The sequence below is a fragment of the Cryptomeria japonica genome, chromosome 3 (assembly GCF_030272615.1).
Source record: "Cryptomeria japonica chromosome 3, Sugi_1.0, whole genome shotgun sequence".
Classification (NCBI taxonomy): Eukaryota; Viridiplantae; Streptophyta; class Pinopsida; order Cupressales; family Cupressaceae; genus Cryptomeria; species Cryptomeria japonica.
Genome location: NC_081407.1, coordinates 84,638,246 through 84,660,755, shown reverse-complemented (window position 1 = coordinate 84,660,755; position 22,510 = coordinate 84,638,246). Strand labels below are relative to the sequence as shown.

Here is a 22,510-nt window from a genome sequence, read left to right as displayed (position 1 = left end):
TAAAAGTCAAAGGTTAGTAGGACGTTTCATATTTGGATTTGCTGGTTTCAAATCTAAACGCGAACAGGAAACCGTTTTTTTGGAACGATTTATTCCACATTTTTCCACACGCAGCTTCCACTACTCCGTTGAAGCCTCCCACTTCTCCCGACCTTGAAACAGTGGCACATTCAATTCCTCATTTACTCACATTGGATTCTTAGTTTTCACCATCCTTCGAGATTCTCCATTTCTGAAAAGCAATGGCCGATCTGAATGAAATTCAGAAAGCATATGAACTCATCGATGAAAATGCAGATGGAAGAGTGAGTGTTGGTGAAATCAGTCGATTCATAAAAAAGCTCGGAATACAAATGTCAGAAGAAGATGTTCGCTGTATCCTCAACACCACTCTTTCAAAAGAGCTTGATGATAATGATGGCCTTAAATTTGAAGAATTTGTTCATTTATATCAATCGATCTTCAGCATTGAAGATGAAGAAATAGAAAATGAATCGAAAGATTTGGAGGAGGCTTTTAGGGTTTTTGATCTGAATAATGATGGATATATCTCTTCTACCGAGCTGCAACAAGTCCTGTCCACATTAGGATTAATCTCTGAGAATGAACACCCTCAGCGGTGCCAGGAAATGGTATGTAGATTTGATTCAGACTGCAATGGACTGTTGGATTTTTCTGAATTCAAAGATATGATGTCGTCTAAACTTTCTCCCTGACAGATGGGCCTCCATTGTTGGCAGGTTTTATGTCAACTTACTCGCAACAGTATTTATTGTCTAGTAATGTTGCTGTCGTATTTTATTTTTTCGTAGAAAATATGAACTTCTTTTGTCGCAACAGTCACAAAAAGAACTGATCACACCAGTCACAAGTAAATTTGGTTATAAAGACATTTTTGTGTATGTTCGTTGTCATTCCATTTTATCTTTTCTATATTTGATAAGTGATGTTATGAGTTTTAGGTGTTAGTAAATGATTGATCAGTATTAATATTTATAGTTATTTTTATGGGATGCTATATATTTATTATTTATTGGCATGATTATTTTATTTCTTTTTTTAGTTAATATTCTAAAAAAATATTTGTGTTTATTGGTCATTTTCAATATTTTATAGATTTGTTAGTTTTGATTCTAATAGTCATTGTTTCAATTAGTATTTCTAAATATTCATTTGATCATTTTACTTTGATCAATTAATACATAATCTAATATTTTTAAATTATAAATTTAGAATATCTTTAACATGTAAATGTTTTTTATTAAACTAAGTGAGAAAGGGCCTCAACCCAATATAGATCTAGCACAAATCATCTAAAATAAGAAGTAAAGTGAACACATCCATTCCTTTTTCGAAATATTAACATATTTTATTTTAGGAAAATAGTATTGTAGGTAGGTAGCTCCTTATATTAATTTAAAACAAAAAGAGATACATATGAGTTTCACATATGGTGGTATAGGAATCTAATCCCACAACTGACCTAATGGATCCTAGCTATTTGAAATGGGGTGAAGAGGTCATCACATCCATGTTGTTGTTGTTGTTGATTCTTTTCTTGAATAGGTTCTAATATTTTTTCATCTTCCCCTTCTTCAACTTCCATGTTAAACAATTCAACAAGGGTCTGAAATTGGCTTGACTTGGATGTGGTGAAATGTTAATATATTTCTTAGCCTCATTTGACCAATGAAAAATATCACTCCATAAAACCAATGGTTTGAAAGATAGTTTGAGAGGACAATGTTTCTATCATAGATTTATATGTGTAAATGTGTAATGATTGAATTTTGAACTTTATGGGTTAGGCAAAGAAATCCATTTACTTTGAATATAATCCCTATACATGTTTTCTTAAACATATTTACCAATATTATTATTATTAGCTACTCTAATACTATGACCCCTTTGATAGAACCTTAGTGTTAGAATATTATCAGCATATATATCAATACTCTTGACATGAAACAAGTTTAGTATTTTGCATTCTAATATGAACACCTCCAAATGAATCGGGTTTATTGCTATACACTAGACTTTAACCATAAATTGAAATAAAATAAATTGAATAGGAACAAGTTTCAACAAATTAAGGTTTCTATTTATTTAAAACACATAGAATGCATTTGCATGCATGAATATACCATTTTTTGATTAATAAAAGTGGGATAGCCCTGTACCATTACATATATACAGAGAATATACCATGTTGACTCTTGAAAATATACCATTTTTCAATGGATGTATTTTTATGTCCTTCCCATCTCCCTAATGAGTGGTTTTCATTTTGTAACGCATTGCATTTATTAGCATTATCATCCATTCTATTTGTTTTGTATCTTTCGTTCCAACATTTATCTTTTATTATAGCCATAGTAAACATTGTTGAAATAATCATTATTTTATTGAAACACCCATCCCTTGCTTCTTCATTTATGAATTAGACATTTTTTTTATTATGATTTTTTCTATTTTAGAATTACACAACTTGTAACCTTTATGATCCTTAATATATCTCCAAATATAGATTTTTCTCCCTTTCTATCTAACTTCATTGTCAATTCATTTAGAATATGTGTATATTTCACACACAAAATAGTCTTAGTTGAGAAACACAAAACTTTCTTTGACTCTACAATTCCTCAAAAATTATATTCTTGATAGTTTTTTTGGGACATCTATTTATCATGTAGATTTACATGTTACAACATATACATAGTACTCATTTGGAAAAAAATATCCTTCAAACTCTTCTTGGATACATCCATTATTGTTTATTTCTTGCATACCATTCTATTGTGGATTATACCCAATAATAAATCGTTCATGTTTTTCATGATACAAATTTAGAAATATATCTGAGATCCATTCAATACCTCTATCTATTCTTAGAATTCTATTGTAATATTCACTTTGCTTCTCAACTAAAAATTAATCTATATACCACTTTATTTCTTTGCATGGTTGTTAATGAGCAACAAAAAGACAAAGACATCCACCAATGAGAGGTGTTTACATTGATCCACACAAATTAGAATGAAGAATTTGTAATGGTTTATTTTCTATAACTAAATTACCAATTAATAATGACTCTCTATTTCAATTCTGAAAAATGGCCCTTCATGTATAGTTTTTAGGTTTTATATTAATGAAAAACCTTTTACTATGTCTTTCTTTAGTAAAAACAATGAGGCCTTCAAAATTCAAGTGTCCAACTCGTAAATCCCAAGTGAATTATCATGTTTTAATTATGATTGAGACCTTGAAGGATATTTTGTTGGATTGATTGTGAGGCTTTTAAAGAGAATTTAACCCTAAAATGATATTTTGTTGGATTGATTGTGAGACTTTTTAAGAGAATTTAACTCTAAATTCTAGTGTTAAGTTTAAGGAAAACGTGATGTTGTTGGTCATTTTACTAGATTAGTTAATTTCTTACAATTTCATGTCGAATTACACATTCTTTAGTTTGAAAAGATAATTTATATTCCTTTTGAAGAAAAAATGAAATGCTCATCATGGTATGATGAAACCAAGAATAAAATATAGATTTGAAATAATATTTTTCTCTCTCTGTAATATTCATATTGTCTTTTGCCATGATTGACACCCTAATATCATTTCTAAGACTAACATATGAATTTACAATCTTATCCAAACTATTTCAAAAATCCTTATCATTATATTACTACAACCTAAATCTAAACTTGAAATATCTTTTAGTCTCTCTCAAGAGTAATAATGCATGCTAGAAATACACTACCCTAATTCAATTTATATTTTAAAAATTTTACACTTTGTTTGTTGAAAAAAAAACATTTTTATATATTCATCTACATAATGAATGTACTTAAAATTACAGAAATGATATTCAATATCAATTTTTTTATACTTTTATCCATGAGATTTATTTTGACTTGAATTTTTTTTACTTACTCTTTTTATTGAGTTAGTTGAATTGGTTCTTACACAATTTTATGAATTTCTTTATGTACCTATAATGTTATATTTCTCACTACTTCTAATATGACTAATTAAAATTTGTAACTTATAAGCTTGCTCCAAAGAGTAATTGTGAGAATGGCTAAGCCTAAGCTCATGAGAAACTAGAGAAGCATGAAGTTCATCTATAGAAAACTAGTATGAAAGGTTTTTTTCATTTCTTGTATAACAAGTCAAACATTGAAGGTAGGCTCCTAAGAATCATTTTTTTATTACTCTCCTATCTTTAAAAATCTCACCATGTTAGATTTAGTTTGATCAACTAATCTGGTAATAATGATAAAAAATGAATCCATGAATATCAAATCTTTTATAAACATTTGTAACTTTATAGTTTTACCTTAGACATTCCTTCATATTTAGTTTGAAGGTTGTCCCATGGTTTCTTTGACTCCTTTTTTTGTTGTAACCCTTGGAAAGGTGTTCTCATCAATGCTTGAAAGATCTAAAAGAGAGCTTCAAATTTCTCTTCCCCGTTATCCTTGATCAAATACTTCTTTGCTTGGCATAATGTACTGAACGTTGTTGCATCTATAGATTAGAGAAGTCATTCTCCACAAGCCCCTATATAATTTGAGTGCTATACATAGCCTTCATTGTTATTGACCAATATTTATAATTCTTGCCATTAAATTAAAAAAATTTGGGATTTGTAAGAATAGTGCTAGATAAATATGCTATTATTTGACTATGAAATTAAATGAAGGAAAAAAAATAGACATACTATATCAAAATAACTCTAATACAAATTCAGCTTATCAACATAGAGTTTTAGCTAGTCCCGCATGGTAGGTGAATTGTCTTGGGCCGTGGGTTTGCTCCCCATTGGTCTCGGGTTCGATTCCCTGCCAGGTTATCCTGGCGGTTGGGGACTATGGGCAGACTCATCTGCCTCCAGAGGACTAGTCTTGCCTCATCTCACCTCTCCCTTGACCCCAACTTGGCTCCCATAAGCCCAAGGTAAGGCGGGGTTGGTCGTTGGGACAAGACGCAGGGATACCTCTGGGTTACCAAAAAAAAAAACATAGAGTTTTAGCTTTTTTGATAACAAACCGAGAGAAATCCCAAAATGTGATACAAATAATAAATTAAACAAATAAAATTATAAAAAACAAACTAGAACTAATATTCTTCCACTTCAAACCTATTACATATTTTTTTTACTTAAAATAGAGCTGCCTCCTTAAAAAATAATAAAAAAATAATAATAATGTTGTTGCTCTTACACATAAATAAAGAATTCCCTTTTTCTTTTCTATACTCTCAACACATGATAATATAACATTACTCTATAAACATAAATTATTTCATAAATAAAGGCCTCCACTTTAGAGCATTTGCTGTTGCTATAATTTAGGACTATGTTAATACAAAGTTTTGTAAGGGAGGACAGGACATATGGGACGACGAGCACTTTCTAACAAAAGTCTACATCTACTGAAACTGCGGCGTCTTTATCTCCTTAGTTGTAGGATGAAGAGAGAAGAAAAATTAGTACGATAGCTGGGTTTAGCTGTTCCAACATTATACACTTTACTGATGGTGTAAAAAGTGCAGAGAATCAATTAGTTCCCATGGCCGACACAAAACGCGTGCATCATGTGCCTGTTAGAATTATAGTTTCATACTGGATACGTCCCTTGAAAGTCAAACTCAGCATGTTTTTTACGTGTTCACATTTGTAGTATTCAAATCCCAACGCGACTCATCTCCTTACGCGGTTTCTACTAGTGCATTCACCCCTCATAAATTTGAGATTGTTTCACAGCTCCTTTAAATCACAACTTACTCCATTCCTCGTTTACTTGTGTTCTTTGCCCTTTGACATCCTTCTCCTTGTATTGCTACTAATTCTTAATTTTGATATCCATCCAGTTTGCTCCTTTCTTAAAAGTAATGGCAGATCAGAATAAAATTCAGAAAGCATATAATCTTATCGATGAAAATGTAGATGGAAGGGTGAGTGTGGGTGAAATCTGCCGCTTCATGAACGAGCTAGAAATACAAATGTCAGAAGATTATGTGAGATGTATGCTCAGTGCCCATCTCTCCAAAGGTCACGATGGTAGTGATACCCTTGAATTCGAAGAGTTTGTGCATTTATATCAATCTATCTTCAGCAACGTTGATGAAGAGTTAGAAGATGAATCTAAGGATTTTGTTGAAGCATTCAGAGTTTTTGATCTGAATAATGATGGATACATCTGTTCTATTGAGCTGCAACAAGTACTCTCCAGGTTAGGACTGATCACGCAGGGCCAACACCATCAGCAGTGCCAGGAAATGATATGTAGATTTGATTCAGACGGCAGTGGTGTTTTAGATTTGAAAGGAACCTTAAGTGTGGAATAACACTTCTAAATGCTAAATCTAATAGGAGAAGTGACGCAGGAATTTCTTACAAACTTTTAAACTATTGTAAATTAGATAAACAGATATAAAATCAGATTTCACAAATAAAACCACAACACCAGATTTACGTGCAAAAACCCTTTTAGAAAAAAACCCACACTTCAAAAGCCAGACTCAATTGTATTATCAAAAACAGAACAGTTACAATACAATGTACATAGCCAATGCTCTTTAGGAGTAGTTACAATAGAGATTTCGAGAATAATTCTAGCAGCATAACAACTCCTTTAACTTGTCTCACAAAATCTTGCAACCTCTCATCAATAATAAGCCAAGGCATCACATATTTATAGAGCTCAACACAAAATAGTAGGCTTCCATGGTTTTCAAAACCAAGCTCAAAGCCTAAGAGGTAAGTTGTGTCATAAATAATATAATTATGATTATCATGACATGTTGCACATAGCAACCTTCCAAAGCACTAAAACCTATCTCATCCAAAATAGTTATCTTGCCCAATGTAATGCAAGTTCAACATAGCAACTCCCATAACTAGGAATAGGCATTTTTCTTAATACCTCACACCACTTGTCAAAAGTAAACTCCACCATAAATATTAATTGCTCAAATACAACTTTGTTGGTGTAATTATTTATTCATGTTGGATATAATTACACTTTACTTAAGTTTACTTAGGTACATGCATAACATAGTAGTTTGCATATGAGACACTTAGGGAGATGTGCATACATTGGGAGTGTGTATGTAGGAGAATTTCCACCTTTTATGGTGTGATATTGTTATTAGTTTATCATATCCACTTATTGTGGAGTGATAATTCCACCTTTGGTGGATGATCCACCTCATGTGAAATATTTTACTATTTCTCTTATCTACCTCTACTTACCCTTTCATCTCATTGAGCCACATGTCATCATTGTGTGCTCTCTTGTCTCTTAGCCTTGCCTATATAAGTAGATTCATCTACATTGTATGTAATTCTTGATGATCTAGTTGATTAGTATTTTGCATCTTGATTAGAATATAGTTTATTCTTATCAAATATTTTGTCTCTCTTTTGTGTTATTCAAGGTGCTCTTGATCTTGGCTCTTTTCAACATATTCTCACATGGTATTAGAGCCATTGGGGCTTCATTGATTGGTCTTTGGGAGACATTTTAGAAGACATCTTTTTTTGGATTTGGGGTTCTTCTCATTTTGGAAGCATAATAAAGCGATTTTGACCTCACCATTGCATCCGGGAGGCCATTTCCATAAAAATCAACTGTAAATTCGCCTATATTTGGAGAAAAGTTATTTCGAGGCCTTGGAGAAAAATTTATAGCCTATAAGGCTATACAGTACATATTTTTTGTTAAAAAAAAATTAAACTTTTTTTCTGTGAATTTTTTTAATTTAATTCATTTCATAAATTTGCAGTTTTTTTATTATTCACGACATTGTAAAGTTTTTATATTAAAAAAAAATAAAAAAAATTATATATGTTTGGCGGGTGGGGGGTTCTTATGGGTACACTGCAATATTTAATTTATGCAAGTGACTATTAGTGGTGGGCCCTGCCACCGCCAACCATTTTTTGGCCCCTGCCTTGGTTTCTTCCGACATCCACAACTCTCACCGTTGCAACTTCATTGTTTAGCACCTCCCAATGCCAACGTACACCTACTACAGGTCAATTCCACTCCCGACATCGATGTACCTCTCATCCCTATCGACTTCTTTCTCTCTAGGTTTCGGATCCCAACTCTGGCAACCTGCACTGACCTGAGTTTCCGACGAGATCCCACCGCACTGTCAGACACGTCAATATCAACACGGGCGAGGAGGTGAAGTTTTTCCGATGGTCATACAACCGGCAAATTTAACCTCATGAATTACTGACATCAACCTACATCAACATTTTCTTTTTTGAAAATTTGGAGCCCCCTCTCATTTGGCTTTTTGATTTTGCAGTCTGACTTCAAGAGGCCATATTTTGCTCACTTTAGCTCCTTTTTGGGTGCAATGTTTTTCTATTTGGGCTAATTTTCTGTGCTCTTCATAGTGGTGGAGGAATTTTCTGATTTGATGGACAAATTTTTTACAATTTGTAGTTTTTGATGACTGTACATATATAATCCTCAATTTTGCAACTTCGAAGGCTTCGTTTGGAGTCATACGACCTCCTTTCTAGGTGTTTTTTTTTTAAGTGCATTATTTTTCATCTACTTTCATAATTTGCCATTCATTTGCAATGATTTTGAGTATAAATTATACTTTTAGTATTTGGTGATTTTTGGCCTATTTGGTACTTGTATTTTGCTTTGATATCAGTTTAGATTACTTGCAGTATTTCTTGGGGTTTCTTATAGCCTATTTGAGGTAGTTATAAAGTTGAAATTAGAAGTCCACTTTGCCATTTTTTGCAAGTGGGCCATTGTACATGCACTAAGTATAAAGTGTGAAATTATCATTTTGGGGGGGTTTATTGATTGAGTAATTTGGGGGTGGGGGGTGTCTTCGGTGATTATGCCTCTCTCTATCTTGTGTTTTTTCATTTTGGTGCTATGGGTTCTCCTAAACTTCTACTTTTAACTCCACATTATTATGCATCATGGAAGATTAAGGCATGGAGTAAACTAATAGAAAAATGACTCATTCATTATGTAAATGGAATGATAACAACACCACCTAATCCTAAGGATGATCCTAATGCTCAAGTTGAATGGATTACTAAAACTTCTATGGAACTTGGGACATTGAGAAAGTATGTATCAGATGACCTCATTTTTCACATTGAGAAGTGTACAACAATTAAAGAGGCTTGGGATATTTATGCCAAATTGTATGGTCAATTTGATCAGATTAAGGGCTACAAGCTTGATAGTGAACTCACAACATTGGATCCCAAGGATTTTTATACAATCCAAGATTATGTCACGAAAGTAAATGAGCTAAGAGCAAAGCTAAAGGATTGTGGCATTCACAAAAAGGATTCCCAATTGGTTTACAACTTCTTGGACAAGCTTCCATCAGAGTATGCAACCTTTGTCTCTAGCTTTCCCACCCATTGATTGGCTCAAGGTGCCTCCTACAATCCACCATCATTTGATGTATTCACGGATATATTGATACTTGAGAAATATAAGTTGACCAAGATGGGGATTCTCAAATCTTCAAACTTGCAAGCTTTTGTGGCTAATAAAGGAAATCAAAGAAATCAAGGAAAATGTAAGAACCAAAAGAAACCTAAGCCTAAGCCACAACAAGGTGATTCTACATCCTCACCTAAGAGGAAATCCTATAAGGACAACTTTTTGTGCATACTGCAAGAAGTCAGGACATGATGAACAACGTTGTTATAAGAAGGATATTGATGCATTGACACATCTTCTTAAGAAGAGAAAAATCAAGTTTCCTTCTAGAATGTCTACTTCAGCTTCTTCTTCCAAATAAAAGGATAAAGGAAAGGATCACACTTTTGAGTCAAAATAAAAGGGCAAGCTCTTTGTACTACTACAAGTCATGATTCAAGAAGATGGCTTCTAGATTCAGGGTCTTCTCATCATATGGCATCTTCATAGTTTATGTTCTCTTCATTTGAACCTTGCACCATGCCACAAATTTTGATGGGCGATCATACATACATGGATGTGATTGGGAAAGGATCTATTGCCATTGGGGATAACTCTTTCAATGATGTGTTGTGTGTACCCCACTTGACAAACAATCTTATTTCCATCTATCAAATCACACATGGGGCAATGAGGAAAACTGTGGAGTTCACACCTGATTTAGTTATCATTAGAGATTTGGAGAGTAGAGCTATCATTATGATTGGGGTGGTTGATCATGCATCTCGGTTGTGCTCATTTTCCCATTTTGGTCCTATTGATGAGTTTGATTCTTCACATGATAATTCATATTTTTGAGAAGAACTTTGGGTACCTGAACTTGGGGATTCTCAAATGTGACCCCATTCTTGAGCCTTTCATTTCATCTCCTCCTATTGATATCACACCACCTATTGCAGCCGATGATGCAGATGTTGCGATAATTTTGCTTTCTTGTGATTCAGTGCAATAGTATATTCTTTGTCTTCCAGCTTTAGTTCACTGGGATGAATACTTGACAGACATTGCAGGTTTGTCTGTGGAGTCCTACAATGCAGATTTGAGAGACATCATTGATGATATTCATCTTCTCTTTGATGAAGATGATCCTTCTTCGATTATTGTGAGGGAAATCTCTCTTTTGTATTCTCTATATGATCTTTCTTTTGAGCTTGACATGAGTGTGGATTCTTATGTACAACATTTGTGGGAGGTCTCTTTATCTTTAGAGGAGACATGTGAGTCTTTGGATATTGTTCTACATTCATCTCCACTAGATCTTGGAGTGCCTTTTTCAGCAGTGTGGATCAGTTCACCACCTTTGGAGGGGGAAACTTTCAACATCGACATAGGGACACTTGAGAAGTTTTCAAAGACTCCATTCATCATGAGTTTTTTTCCTACATCTTCCATTCATGATTGGGGAGACTTCATGGAAAGACCTCTGGTTTTGTTTCTTCTAAGGGGAGGAATGTTGTTCGACGTTTGTGAAGCAATTTATTTATTCAGCTTTGAGCTTCTACCATTGGTACAAATTATACATTGAGGGGGAGCTACTTGGTCTCTCTTCTTCTCTCATATGGGGGGGAATTTTCCCTCACATGGGGTTTTGTCCTTCTCATACTTCTTTGAGAGTTCTTTCCCATTGGTTTTTTCTCTCTTTCCTCGCTTTATGGCAGATTGCATTTGTTTTTGTGCATGGGTACCAAACATGGCCTTGTAGCCGAGACCCTTCTTGCATTTCTTAGTTGCATTGTAGACTTAAGTGCATTCCCCTATGTTGCACTTAAGGGGGGGTGTTGGTGTAATTATTTATTCATGTTGGATATAATTACACTTTACTTAGGTACATGCATAACATAGTAGTTTGCATATGAGACACATAGGGAGATGTACATACATTGAGAGTGTGTATGTAGGAGAATTTCCACCTTTTATGGTTTGATATTGGAATTACTTTATCATATCCACTTATTGTGTAGTGATAATTCTAGCTTTGGTGGGTGATCCACCTCATGTGGAATATTTTACCATTTCTCCTACCTACCCCTACCTACCCTTGTATCTCATTGAGACACATGTCATCATTGTGTTCTCTCTTGTCTCTTAGCCTTGCATTTATAAGAAGGCTCATCTACATTATATATAATTCTTGATGATCCAATTAATCAGTATTTTGCATCTTGATTAGAATACAATTTATTTTTATTAAATATTTTGTCTCTCTTTTGTGCTATTCAATGTGCTCTTGATCTTGGCTATTTTCAACAAATTCTCACAAACTCCAATCCATAATAGAAAACACGAGCCAAGACTCTTTAGTCAACATAGGAAATTGCCAAATCAATTTCCACTCCAAAGTGGAAATATATGATAGCAGGTTCCCAAAATGTAAAATCTTCCAAGTGGAAACCAATTTCCTAACAAAGGATTATGCAATGTCATCACTGCCATGTAGGATGCCACCTCACCAAGAGGACCTACAAAGTGAATGGTAGCTTAAGAAGTTAACAAACTAGAATAAATCAATTATTAAATAACCAAGGTTAAGACTCCAAGGTTGAGACACCATCGAACTGGCACACCATTTGACTTTCTTAGTGCTCACTGGCTTTGTCAATGCATCTGCAACATTTGCCAAAGTATCAACCTTCTCCATCTTCACCTTTCCATTTTCTACCATATCATGAAGAAAATGAAACTGTACATCAATATGCTTTGTTTTGGCATGGAAAGTAGGATTCTGAGCTAGGATAATGGTACTTTTACTATCACAACAAATTGTAATCTGTGTTGCATCAAAACCAATATCAAAAAAACAACCTTTTAAGCCAAATGGCTTCCTTACAAGCATGAGTAGCTGCCATGTACTCTGCTTCTGTCGTGGACAAAGTGACTACACCTTGTCGCTTACTCATCCAACTGATAGAAATACCAAACATCGTGAAAACATATCCACTAGTGGATCTCCTGCTATCAATGTCACCTACCCAATCCAAATCCACAAACCCATGAATATAAACTGAATGCCGAGGTCCACTAGGATAACCATGAAAACATAGGGAAAACTCAGAAGTACCTCACAACTATCTGAACACTCTCTTCACTACATCCTAATGTACTCGTCTAGGATTAGCCATAAACTGACTTAAGACTCCCACTGCTTGGGCAATGTCTAGCCAAGTACAGACCATAGCATACATTAAACTACCTACAACAATTGCATATAGTACTTTGGTCATGTCCTGTATTTCATCAGGAGATTTTGGACAATTGTCAACTGATAACTTCATTCCTTGCAAAAAGGAACTTATACCAAGGATTTGCAAGTTGCATGTTGAATCTCTCCAACATCGAGTTCACATACTTTCTCTGGCTTAACCCAAGTTTTTTTCTAGCTCTATCTCTTCTAATCTTCATCCCAAAGATATACCTCGCTGTACCTAAATCTTTCATATCAAACTATGTTGACAACTGAAACTTCAAATCTGAAATCATTTTACCATTCCCAAAAAATAACATATCATCTACATACAATGCAATAATTAGAATGCAACCATTTTTCAATTTAAAAATTAAAAAAATGGTAAGTTTAAGATCTTAGAAATCCCAAACTCAACACATAGGTGTCAACTTTTTGGTACCACATCCCAGGAGATTGTTTCAAACCATACAAATATGTCTTCATCTTACATACCAGATGTTCTTTACCTTCAACCACAAAATGCTCAAGCTATGACATATAAATCTCTTCCTTCAAATCACCATGAAGGAATGTTATCTTCACATCCATTTGCTTAATTTCAAAATCATACACTGCTATAAGTGATAACAAAAAATGAATAGATGTCAGCTTTGCTACAGGAGAGAAAATCTCACTAAAGTCAATTCCCTCCTTCTGTGAATACCCCTTTGCAACCAACCGTGCCTTATGCTTTTCAACACTACTATCAGGACCCAACTTCTTCTTGAACACCCATTTTCAAACAACAGGTTTACGTCCATTAGGTAAAGGTACCAAATCCAAAGTATATTTTTTCTTCAAAGAAGCCATCTCTTCGTCCATGGATTTCCTCTAGGAATCTGCATCATCCATACCCATAGCCTCTCTAGCAGTCCTAGGCTCATCAGTGTTAGAAATCAAGGCAAAAAGAAATTGAACTCAGTAATGAATAACTAACCTTTTTGGTGAGTAACCAAATCTATCCGGTTGTTGCCTATCACGCATAGACCTCCTCAATAGTTGAGGTTGAGGTTCTTCATCTTCTTCAATATTACTAGAGCTTCTAAAACCCTCCTCATCATCAAGTCCATTAGGAGTGTGTAGTTCATTTCTTTCCGGAGTAAGTGGAACTTGAACTACCTCCTTATTTTTGTCCTTTTTCTCTAGTTGCAATAATACAGTGGAAGTTTCATCTATTTGAAAATTAAACTTCTGCTATAGAGAACCTTATGGGCCACTAGATCCCAAAACTTGTACCCTATCACACTTAAACCATAGCCAATAAAGATACATTTAACCACTTTGTTTTCCAACTTAGACCTCTTCTCACTTGGCACATGTGCATATGCCTCACAACCAAATACTTTGATATGCCTTAAAGAAGGCTTTATACTAGACTACACCTCCATGGGTGCCTTATCAACAAGAGCCGATGTAGGAGATCTATTGATCAGAAAACATATAGTGGCTATATATTCAGCCCAAAACTTCTACTCAACGCCATCTCCACTCAGCATACTCCTATCCCTCTCCATCAATGCCTTGTTCATTCTCTCCACAACTCCATTCTACTGAGGGGTGTATGGAGTTGTCTTATTTATTTCAATCCCATTCTCTTTACAAAACATATCAAACTCTATAGAAAAAACTCACCACCATTGTCAGTTCTCAAACATTTTATCTTTCTATCCGTTTGATTTTCAACCAAGGGTTTAAACTCCTTAAACCGACTAAAGACTTCAACTTTACTCCTGAGGAAATAAACAAATGTCCTCCTACTGTAATCATCCATAAAAGATACAAAGTACATAGGTTTTGATAAAGAAGGAACATTTATAGGACCAAACACATCCACATGAATGTAGTCCAACACCCCAAAAGACTTATGAGAATTTTCATAAAATTGTACATGATTTTGTTTACCAAAGATACAATGTTCACATAAGTAAAAATCGAGATTGCAATCTTCAAGGCCTTCTACAAGACTCCTATATATTTTAAGGTTCAGAGACCCTTCTCACAAATATGGCCGAGTCTCTAGTCCCATAACATTGTCTTCTCGGCAGGAAGCTTAATTTCCAAAAAATGAGCACGCTTAGGTACCTAGAAAGAATGACCATCAAAAGTAGATGCAATAGATTTCTTCACTCCTTTATCTGATGGTGAGGATGAAGAATATAAAGATTTTCTATTCTTCCACTTATCAGAAGAACTATTGCATTGAATAGTGCATGCATCTATCTTGAATAAGGATCCTATCTAAACTCCTCTAGCCAAAACCATAGCTCCTCTAGTCATGTTACATCCTCCACTCGATAAGACAACTTTCACACCCACATCATTCAATTTACTCACCAAAAGGAGGTTTCATGCCAAACCGGGGATATGCAATACATCATCAATTCCCTTCACTTTGTCATCGAGGAATTTAATTCAGACTCTTCCATGACCAACTATTTCCATATGAGTATCAGCACTAAGATACACCTTTCCACCATCAAATTATTTTTATTTCGATAACCAATCTCTATGTGACATCATGTGAAAAGATGCCCCAGAATCTATTAACCACACATCTTTAGATGCTTGCATTGCCAAAGATGCAACCAATGCTTCACCAAAGTAATCATTCTCGATCTCAATCTTGCCAAATGTTCTTGCCATCTTCTTTTGCAATATGATATCAATAAAATCAATTCTACAAAACTCCTACTAAAATTGGATCAGTACAACAATCCCCAAAATCCCCACAACTAAGATCAAAGGTGATTAGACTTTGATACCAATTGAAAGGAAGCCTAAGTGTGGAATAATGCTTCCAAATGCTAATATAATAGGAGAGGTGATGCAATAATTTATTATAAACTTTTAAACAATTGAGAATTAGATAAACACATATAAAATCAGATTTCACAAATAAAACAACAACACCAGATTTAACTGGGAAAACCCTTCCAGGAAAAAACCCACACTCCAAAAGCTAGATTGAATTGTATTATCGGAAAGAAAATAGTTACAATACAATGTACAAAGCCAATGCTCTTCAGGAGTAGTTACAATAGGGATTTCGAGAACAATCCCAGCAGCATAACAACTCCTTTAACTTGTCTCACAAAATCTTCAACCTCTCATCAATAATAAGCCAAGGCATCACATATTTATAGATCTCAACACAAAGTAGTAGGCTTCCATTTTTCCCAAAAGTAACTTCAAATCCTAAGAGGTAAGTTATGTCATAAATAATATAATTACCATTATCATGACATGTTACACATAACAACCTTCCAAAGCACTAAAACCTATCTCATCCAAAATGGTTATCTTCCCCAATGTAATGCAAGTTCAACATAGCAACTCCCATTACTAGGAATAGGCACTTTCCTTACCTCACATCACTTGTCAAAAGTGAACCCCACCATAAATATTAACTTCTCAAATACAACTCCAATCCATAATAGAAAATACAAGCCAAGACTCTTTAGTCAACATAGGAAATTGCCAAATCAATTTCCACTCCAAACTAGAAATATATGACAACACCTTCCCAAAATTTAGAATATTCCAAGTGGACCAATTTCCTAAGAAAGGATTATGCCATCTCATCACTGCCATGTAGGATTCTACCTCACCAAGAGGACCCACAAAGTGAATGGCAACTTAGGAAATTTTCAAATTAGAATAAATCAATTATTAAATAGCCAATGTTAGGACTCCAAGGTTGAGACACCTAATCCCAACAAGATTTTTCTAAATTCAAAAATATGATGTCTTCCAAACTTCTAAATGAGAGATAGACCTCTATTGTTGGCAACCTTTATTTTCTTTTATAGAAAATGTCATTTGTGTGTCACACAAGCCAGGACCATTATTGGTTGAAGAGACATTTTTATGTTCATTGTCTTTCCTTTTTCTCTTTTGCATGTTTGATAAGTTGTGTTATGATAGTTTTAAACCATGTAAATAATTTATATTTAGATGTTAATAAATGGTTTATAAGTTACATAATATTTATAGGCATATTTTTTTTTTTTGCAGCATTATAGATAATTTAACAGAAGAAATAAGATGAAATGATTTATATAATATATGTCATTGTTTCAATCATATGTCTAGGAAATTGATAATTTTAAAATTGATTTCTCTATGTCAATATGGGAAATGGGTTAGAGATACTTGGTCTAGTATGAAAGTTCAAAGAAAGAGTTCCTAAATTCTTTTCAAAATTTTAAAATTTAGTTACTTTTGAAAGAGATATATAATATGAATTCTATTAGAAGGAAAGAATGTTATACTTTGTACTAGGATGTATTCAAATTCTTGTCACAATTATCTAAAACCCTTTGTTTTGGTTAGGTCTAATATGTAGAGAACCATCAAATGCATACTTAAAATTACCAAAAATGTTAGAATTAAGAAGGGGGCCTTCATGATATAATATTATCAAGATAAATACCAATACTCTATATATGAATTACAAATAATTACATTAAGAGAAATTTATCACATGTAGAGGAATACATCAATGTATGTAAATAAAAAACCATCTTCTCAAAAAAGTTGATGTCCTTCAGCCAATACCATTAGTGCCAATGGCTACACTTTTATAGGAATCAAAAGGAAATGAAAGGAATACCATGAAAGCTACAATTTTTGACACTTGAAAAGGGAATTAAGGGACATATTATTTCTAGCATTTGTTAGAATTAATCAGAAACTACCTCCCTTTCTTCTCCATAGACATTTTATTTTGCCTTTCCTCTTTGTGCCTTCCTATTCACTCAAATGGGACAGTTTTGAAATTAAAGGCTTATCTTATACAATCATTTTAATATTATTGATTTTGATACTTTCCTTACTCTAGTTGAGAATGCGTATAGAAAAGAAAATATTTTTCCATGAAATATAAAATATAGAAAAGAAGAGTCGAAAAGTTTTTTAGACTCTTCTTTTACCAAAATGCAATTGGCTGGTGTAGTACCACACTTTTGAAATATTGCTAGCATCCTCCCAGCTTGTGGTATAATGGGATCTTTAGAATAGGTTGTGGAAATTCATCGCAAGAATTTATTAGATGTTGTAGTTAATGATATTAGGTTTGCAGTTCATCATTGTTCAATGTAGTTTCTAGGTTTGATTGTGTGACATTTTTTTCCATTAACATTGTTTTTGCTGAATCGAACTATGTGATCCTTTTCACCTAGAATTATTCTTCATCTTGATGATGGATCACATAATGTGATATAAAAAAATATTGCAAAAAACTATCACACAATCGAGGCTAGAAACTACACTGGACACATGTAGTTGCAACTGGCCTAGTAGAAATGTATGAAAAATGTGTAAGGATGGAAAAAACATGTGAATTATTTGAAAAAATGGCATGATTGTAAAATATGAAAAATGTGGTAGCATATATCAGAAACCTAAATTATTTGATAGGATACGTCAAAGAGAATCCATCCCTTAATTGAAGGATATTAAGAAAATATATTTATTCAAAAGAATAGAAAATTCCAATCAAATGCAATTGACAAGTGTAAAGCTTGACTCTACAACCTTTTCTAGCATTCTCCTAGCCTATGTCAAATGGGAGATTTTGAATAGGGTATGAACATCCATTAATGCATAAAGGATGTATAAATTTTCTCAAAGGTAGTTGCAAATGTTCTAATAGATAGGTAGGCAAAATGTAAATACATATTTAATTTCTAGATAAATTTTCATACCATAGTAATTTACCATAGAAATTAGTGAAATAATATTTTATGGATGGTTATTATGTGTTTGACTTGTGATTATATTAATTTATTATAGTTTGTATCTAAGATAGAATTCTCATTGTGTTTGTTGTGTGAAAATGTCATTCTATGTTTGTGAATTCATGTCTCAAAGTCTCATGTCTAGTTTGGGATCCTTGTGTATGATTTTGATCCAAACATGTGATTTAGTAACAAGGAATACTTTGTGGGCTAAAGAATTGATCATCCTTAATGTCTCAATCTAGTTGCATAGTTGTCATTTTTCAAGTATAATTTAGCTCCATGGTCATTCATGCATAAAGTAAGACAATGATTGTGCATGACGACAAGAATTGATGATGGATAATGACTTGGAAATGCGAGGCCATATTGAAGACTAAGGATGGGTCTTCCAATTCAACTCTTGAGGATGAGTCTTTGATTTCTATTCCAATTTATACTACTCCTATTATCTTTGGTCCTATTTCTGCTCCTACTTATCTCTTGCTTCTAGTTACTTTAAGAGATGTCAATGAATCTCACCCCAAAATGGTGGAAGTATTCATTGATCCATTCCTAGAGCCTCATTTTATTACTTCATTGCATAATATTCCTCCATTTGTATAGCACATAGATATGCCTCATACGAAGCTTGTTCTAATCATGGCTCTATCTACTCCTCCTACTTCTCATCATAATTATTCATACGAAGTTTGAGCAAGGCACAATCCGTAAGTTATAATATAATAATTATAATCCTTTGTATTATTTTTCCTCTTTTGTTCTAGTAGTTGAGGAGGCTCTTCTCTCTCAAAATCTTGTCACTACCAAGGTCAATAGTGTGGCTCCTATTTCATAGCCTTCAATAGAGTCACCTCACTCCTCTCTTCCGAATTATATGTTTGAGTATCTAGAGGATATTATAATGTTGTCAACTATATTAAGCCTTGACTCACAAGAACTGGTGCATGAGAATGTTGAGATAGCATCACTCCTAGCTCTTGATGTAGGTGAGATTCCTATCACTACTTTACATGTTGTCTCTTTGCAAGCTTGACCTCCTTTTCCCTATGACCAATATTGGGAGGATGTCGATGATTTGTTAGGGGTGATTGACTAGAGAAGTGCCTCTTTATATCTTTATATTAGTATTTGTCTAGTTTTTTATGTTCCCTCGTACTTGTTTGTATATGTTTGTGATCTCTTTGGGAGGTCCCAACATCACCTCATAGGTATTCCAATATACAGGATTTTTTCTTACACACATCTTCTATTTGTGTCATCATTTTTCTCTTTGTCATATATTTTATTTGTGAAGTTCAGGGATGATGCAAATTGTCAAGGAATTTAGACCTCTTTCATGTTGAACCAAATTATTATTTTTCATTTATTTTGACGTGCTCATTCTTCACGATCTAAACAACTCTAGAATATGATGATAATTCATGCATATTTATATATAGATGCTATTGATATGAATCCTACTGATCCAAAATAATAGAATCTCCTTGTCTCTTATGTTTTTTTTTTATGTTGTGAGTTTTATGGGCCATATGTTGTAGGGGAGCATTCTATGGATATATCCTATTATATTTTTGTGACATAAAATATCTTTTAATTTGAATAAATTGTGATTTTTTGAGTAGAATGTATGACTCTAAGATGGAGCTATCATATCATATATAGCTTTCTTATTGCATATTTCTTTTATATTTTTTCAAAACATGTTTTCATCCAACTATCTTATATGTCATCTATGTCTCAGACCAATTGGATTATCATATGTCCCTAGCATAACACAACTTTCTACTCATACATAATAGTGTCATCTTATGTCTATGGAAAGCCGGTGTGGGAAAAACCTCAGTGGGATTTGTGACCCACAATATTCACTTACTGGCCAATAAGAGAATATTACTGCTACAAGAGGGGCCTACACATGCAGGAAGGCCAAGTGCCTAGAGCTCACTACTCAAATACAAAATGGGAAGCCTCACTAACTTACAAAATGGATTATATAAATCCAGTGTCTTGTACTATTTCAAAATAGCATCTATAATGCCAGATCCAGTACCGGTTTCTGCTCTACTTCTTACATAAACCCTTAACCTATAATTTGTATAATAGGTCTGCCTTATTTCGCCTAATTACATTCCTCTTTCTATATCAAAATGTTCTACAATGATCTCTCTTATATAAGAGTCATTTTACAACTTGCCAAGTCGGCTTACAATGATTTTTCAATAATAAACAAAATATATTAACAATTAAATTCCCGTCGGCTTCTGTGCCAGTATGCTTCCTTTCACTGCCGATGCTGGTGGTCTATGTGCCGGTGTAGAATCTAACTTTGTTGGTGTCGGTGGATTGCCTTGTCAGTTTCATAGGATTGTAAGGTTGCCATCAATGACAAAACCTTCAATCACCTACAATGTGTCATTGGAGTGTGCATTTGCCAACAATCTCCCCCTTTGGCATTGATGGCAACACTCATGAGAAAATTCAAAAAGTGTAGTCCAAAAATTGAAGTCCAAAAATTGTTACCAAAAATGTGTGCTCCCCCTGAGCAGATGATCCCTAAGTTATTGTATTTTTCTCATACCACTATTCCCCCTTTGGCATCAATGACAAAGGTTGTCAAAGTGTCAATAGAGTATGGTTTCCTGTCTCAAACTTGTAACCGGTTGGTTACAATTTGAAAAAGTTCTGCCAGACCCAAATTCAAGTTCTCAATGAACTTTTTACTGTCTTTTATTGCAGCCCCTGTCCTTTGAACTATACTGGTGAGGTGTTGCATTTTCTCTGCCGGTGTTTTCTGTTCTTGTACTAATGCATCAGATATTTATTTCCTTAAACATGCGAGGTAGTCCAACTTTGGACTTAATCTCCATTTCAGATCCTTAGCCTTACTTTTTATTTTCTCCTTTTCTCTTTCTAGTTTTAGTAACTCTTCCTCAAGACCTATTATCTTTTGCTCAACAATTGATAATGAATCAGATGAATTAATAAAAAAGTCAACTAGCTTATTAATTTCCTCTTGTATCTTGCTCATTTTCTTGTCTATGTCAACTGTCAAAAAATTTGTCTTACAAGTGTCTCTGTACAAAGTTTTGAACTCCTTAAGTGTGTTGCATAGTTCTGGTAGAAGTGTGTCAAACTACCTTGTACACTTCTTTATTTGTTCCTTAAAGAATTTATGTTTTTCTTTTTCTAACATCTCTTTGAATGCTTCCTCCTTTATTTGTTCATTTGTCACTGTGTTGTCAGTAATATACTTAGAAAAAGTGTCAAGTTGACTCAAAGAATCCTTATTATCTACATTGCATTTTGGAGCTATCATCTTCAAAATTGGAATTGTGTCATCTATAGCTTTATATGCCTGTGAACTACAATCTATTATTTTCTCTAAAGAATCTAAAAGAACTTCAGTTACATTTGTTGATTTAAATCCTGCAGTTGAAGAGCCAACACTCTGAATTCCACCGGTGGGAGCAATATCCTTGCTTGCAGTGACCTCTGGTAGGTCAGTCTGTGTTTCCATTTCTTTAAAAAAGGGTTTGTCTTGCTCAGTAGTTGCCAGTGGCACTAATTTTGTATTAACCTGTTCCTGTTCTGGAGCCTATTGCTCTGCTTGTTGCTCTGTTTGTTGTTCTATTTTCCCATCTGTTAGTTTACCTTCTGTGTTATCTATGTTCTCAATTACCAGTGGCTCACTAGCCTTATCTGTCTTACCGGTTGTGTCCTTATCTACCACAATGTTGACCTTCTTAGTATCAACATCAACTGTGTATAGTACCTCAGAATTAGGATTTGTATCCTCCTGTGATATATCCATACTCTCATCAGCCAGTTGATCTTCAGTTGTTGTTACCGGTGGAGTAACCAGAGGTGGTGGGTATAAATTATCTCTTATTTTGATGCTTGGAGGTCCACCAACCTTTCCTTTTCCCTTATCCTTGTCTTTCTAATATACCTCGATTGGTTTAGGGTTTCTATACTCTTCCCATTTTTCCTTCTCAACAAGGAATATATCCCATGCATTTTCAGTTTCTTCGGCAACATCATTTACTCTTCCAGCCATT

At 34.0% G+C, this 22,510-nt stretch overlaps 2 protein-coding genes across 2 annotated transcripts; both read left to right on the top strand.

Annotated features, from left to right (window-relative positions):
• The first annotated feature begins 242 nt into the window (after positions 1-242).
• LOC131027949 (calmodulin-like protein 2) lies at positions 243-716 on the top strand. The gene has a single exon (XM_057958044.1). It carries the CDS (start codon positions 243-245, stop codon positions 714-716), a length of 474 nt encoding a protein of 157 aa, XP_057814027.1.
• A 5,182-nt stretch (positions 717-5,898) lies between these two features.
• On the top strand, positions 5,899-6,354 carry LOC131027948 (calmodulin-like protein 2). Its single transcript, XM_057958043.2, has one exon. It carries the CDS (start codon positions 5,899-5,901, stop codon positions 6,352-6,354), a length of 456 nt encoding a protein of 151 aa, XP_057814026.2.
• Positions 6,355-22,510: the final 16,156 nt, after the last annotated feature.

What these genes read in the sequence shown, in the direction of transcription:
- LOC131027949 (XM_057958044.1), top strand. Translation starts at nt 243, where the DNA reads ATGGCCGATCTGAATGAAATTCAGAAAGCATATGAACTCATCGATGAA.
- LOC131027948 (XM_057958043.2), top strand. Translation starts at nt 5,899, where the DNA reads ATGGCAGATCAGAATAAAATTCAGAAAGCATATAATCTTATCGATGAA.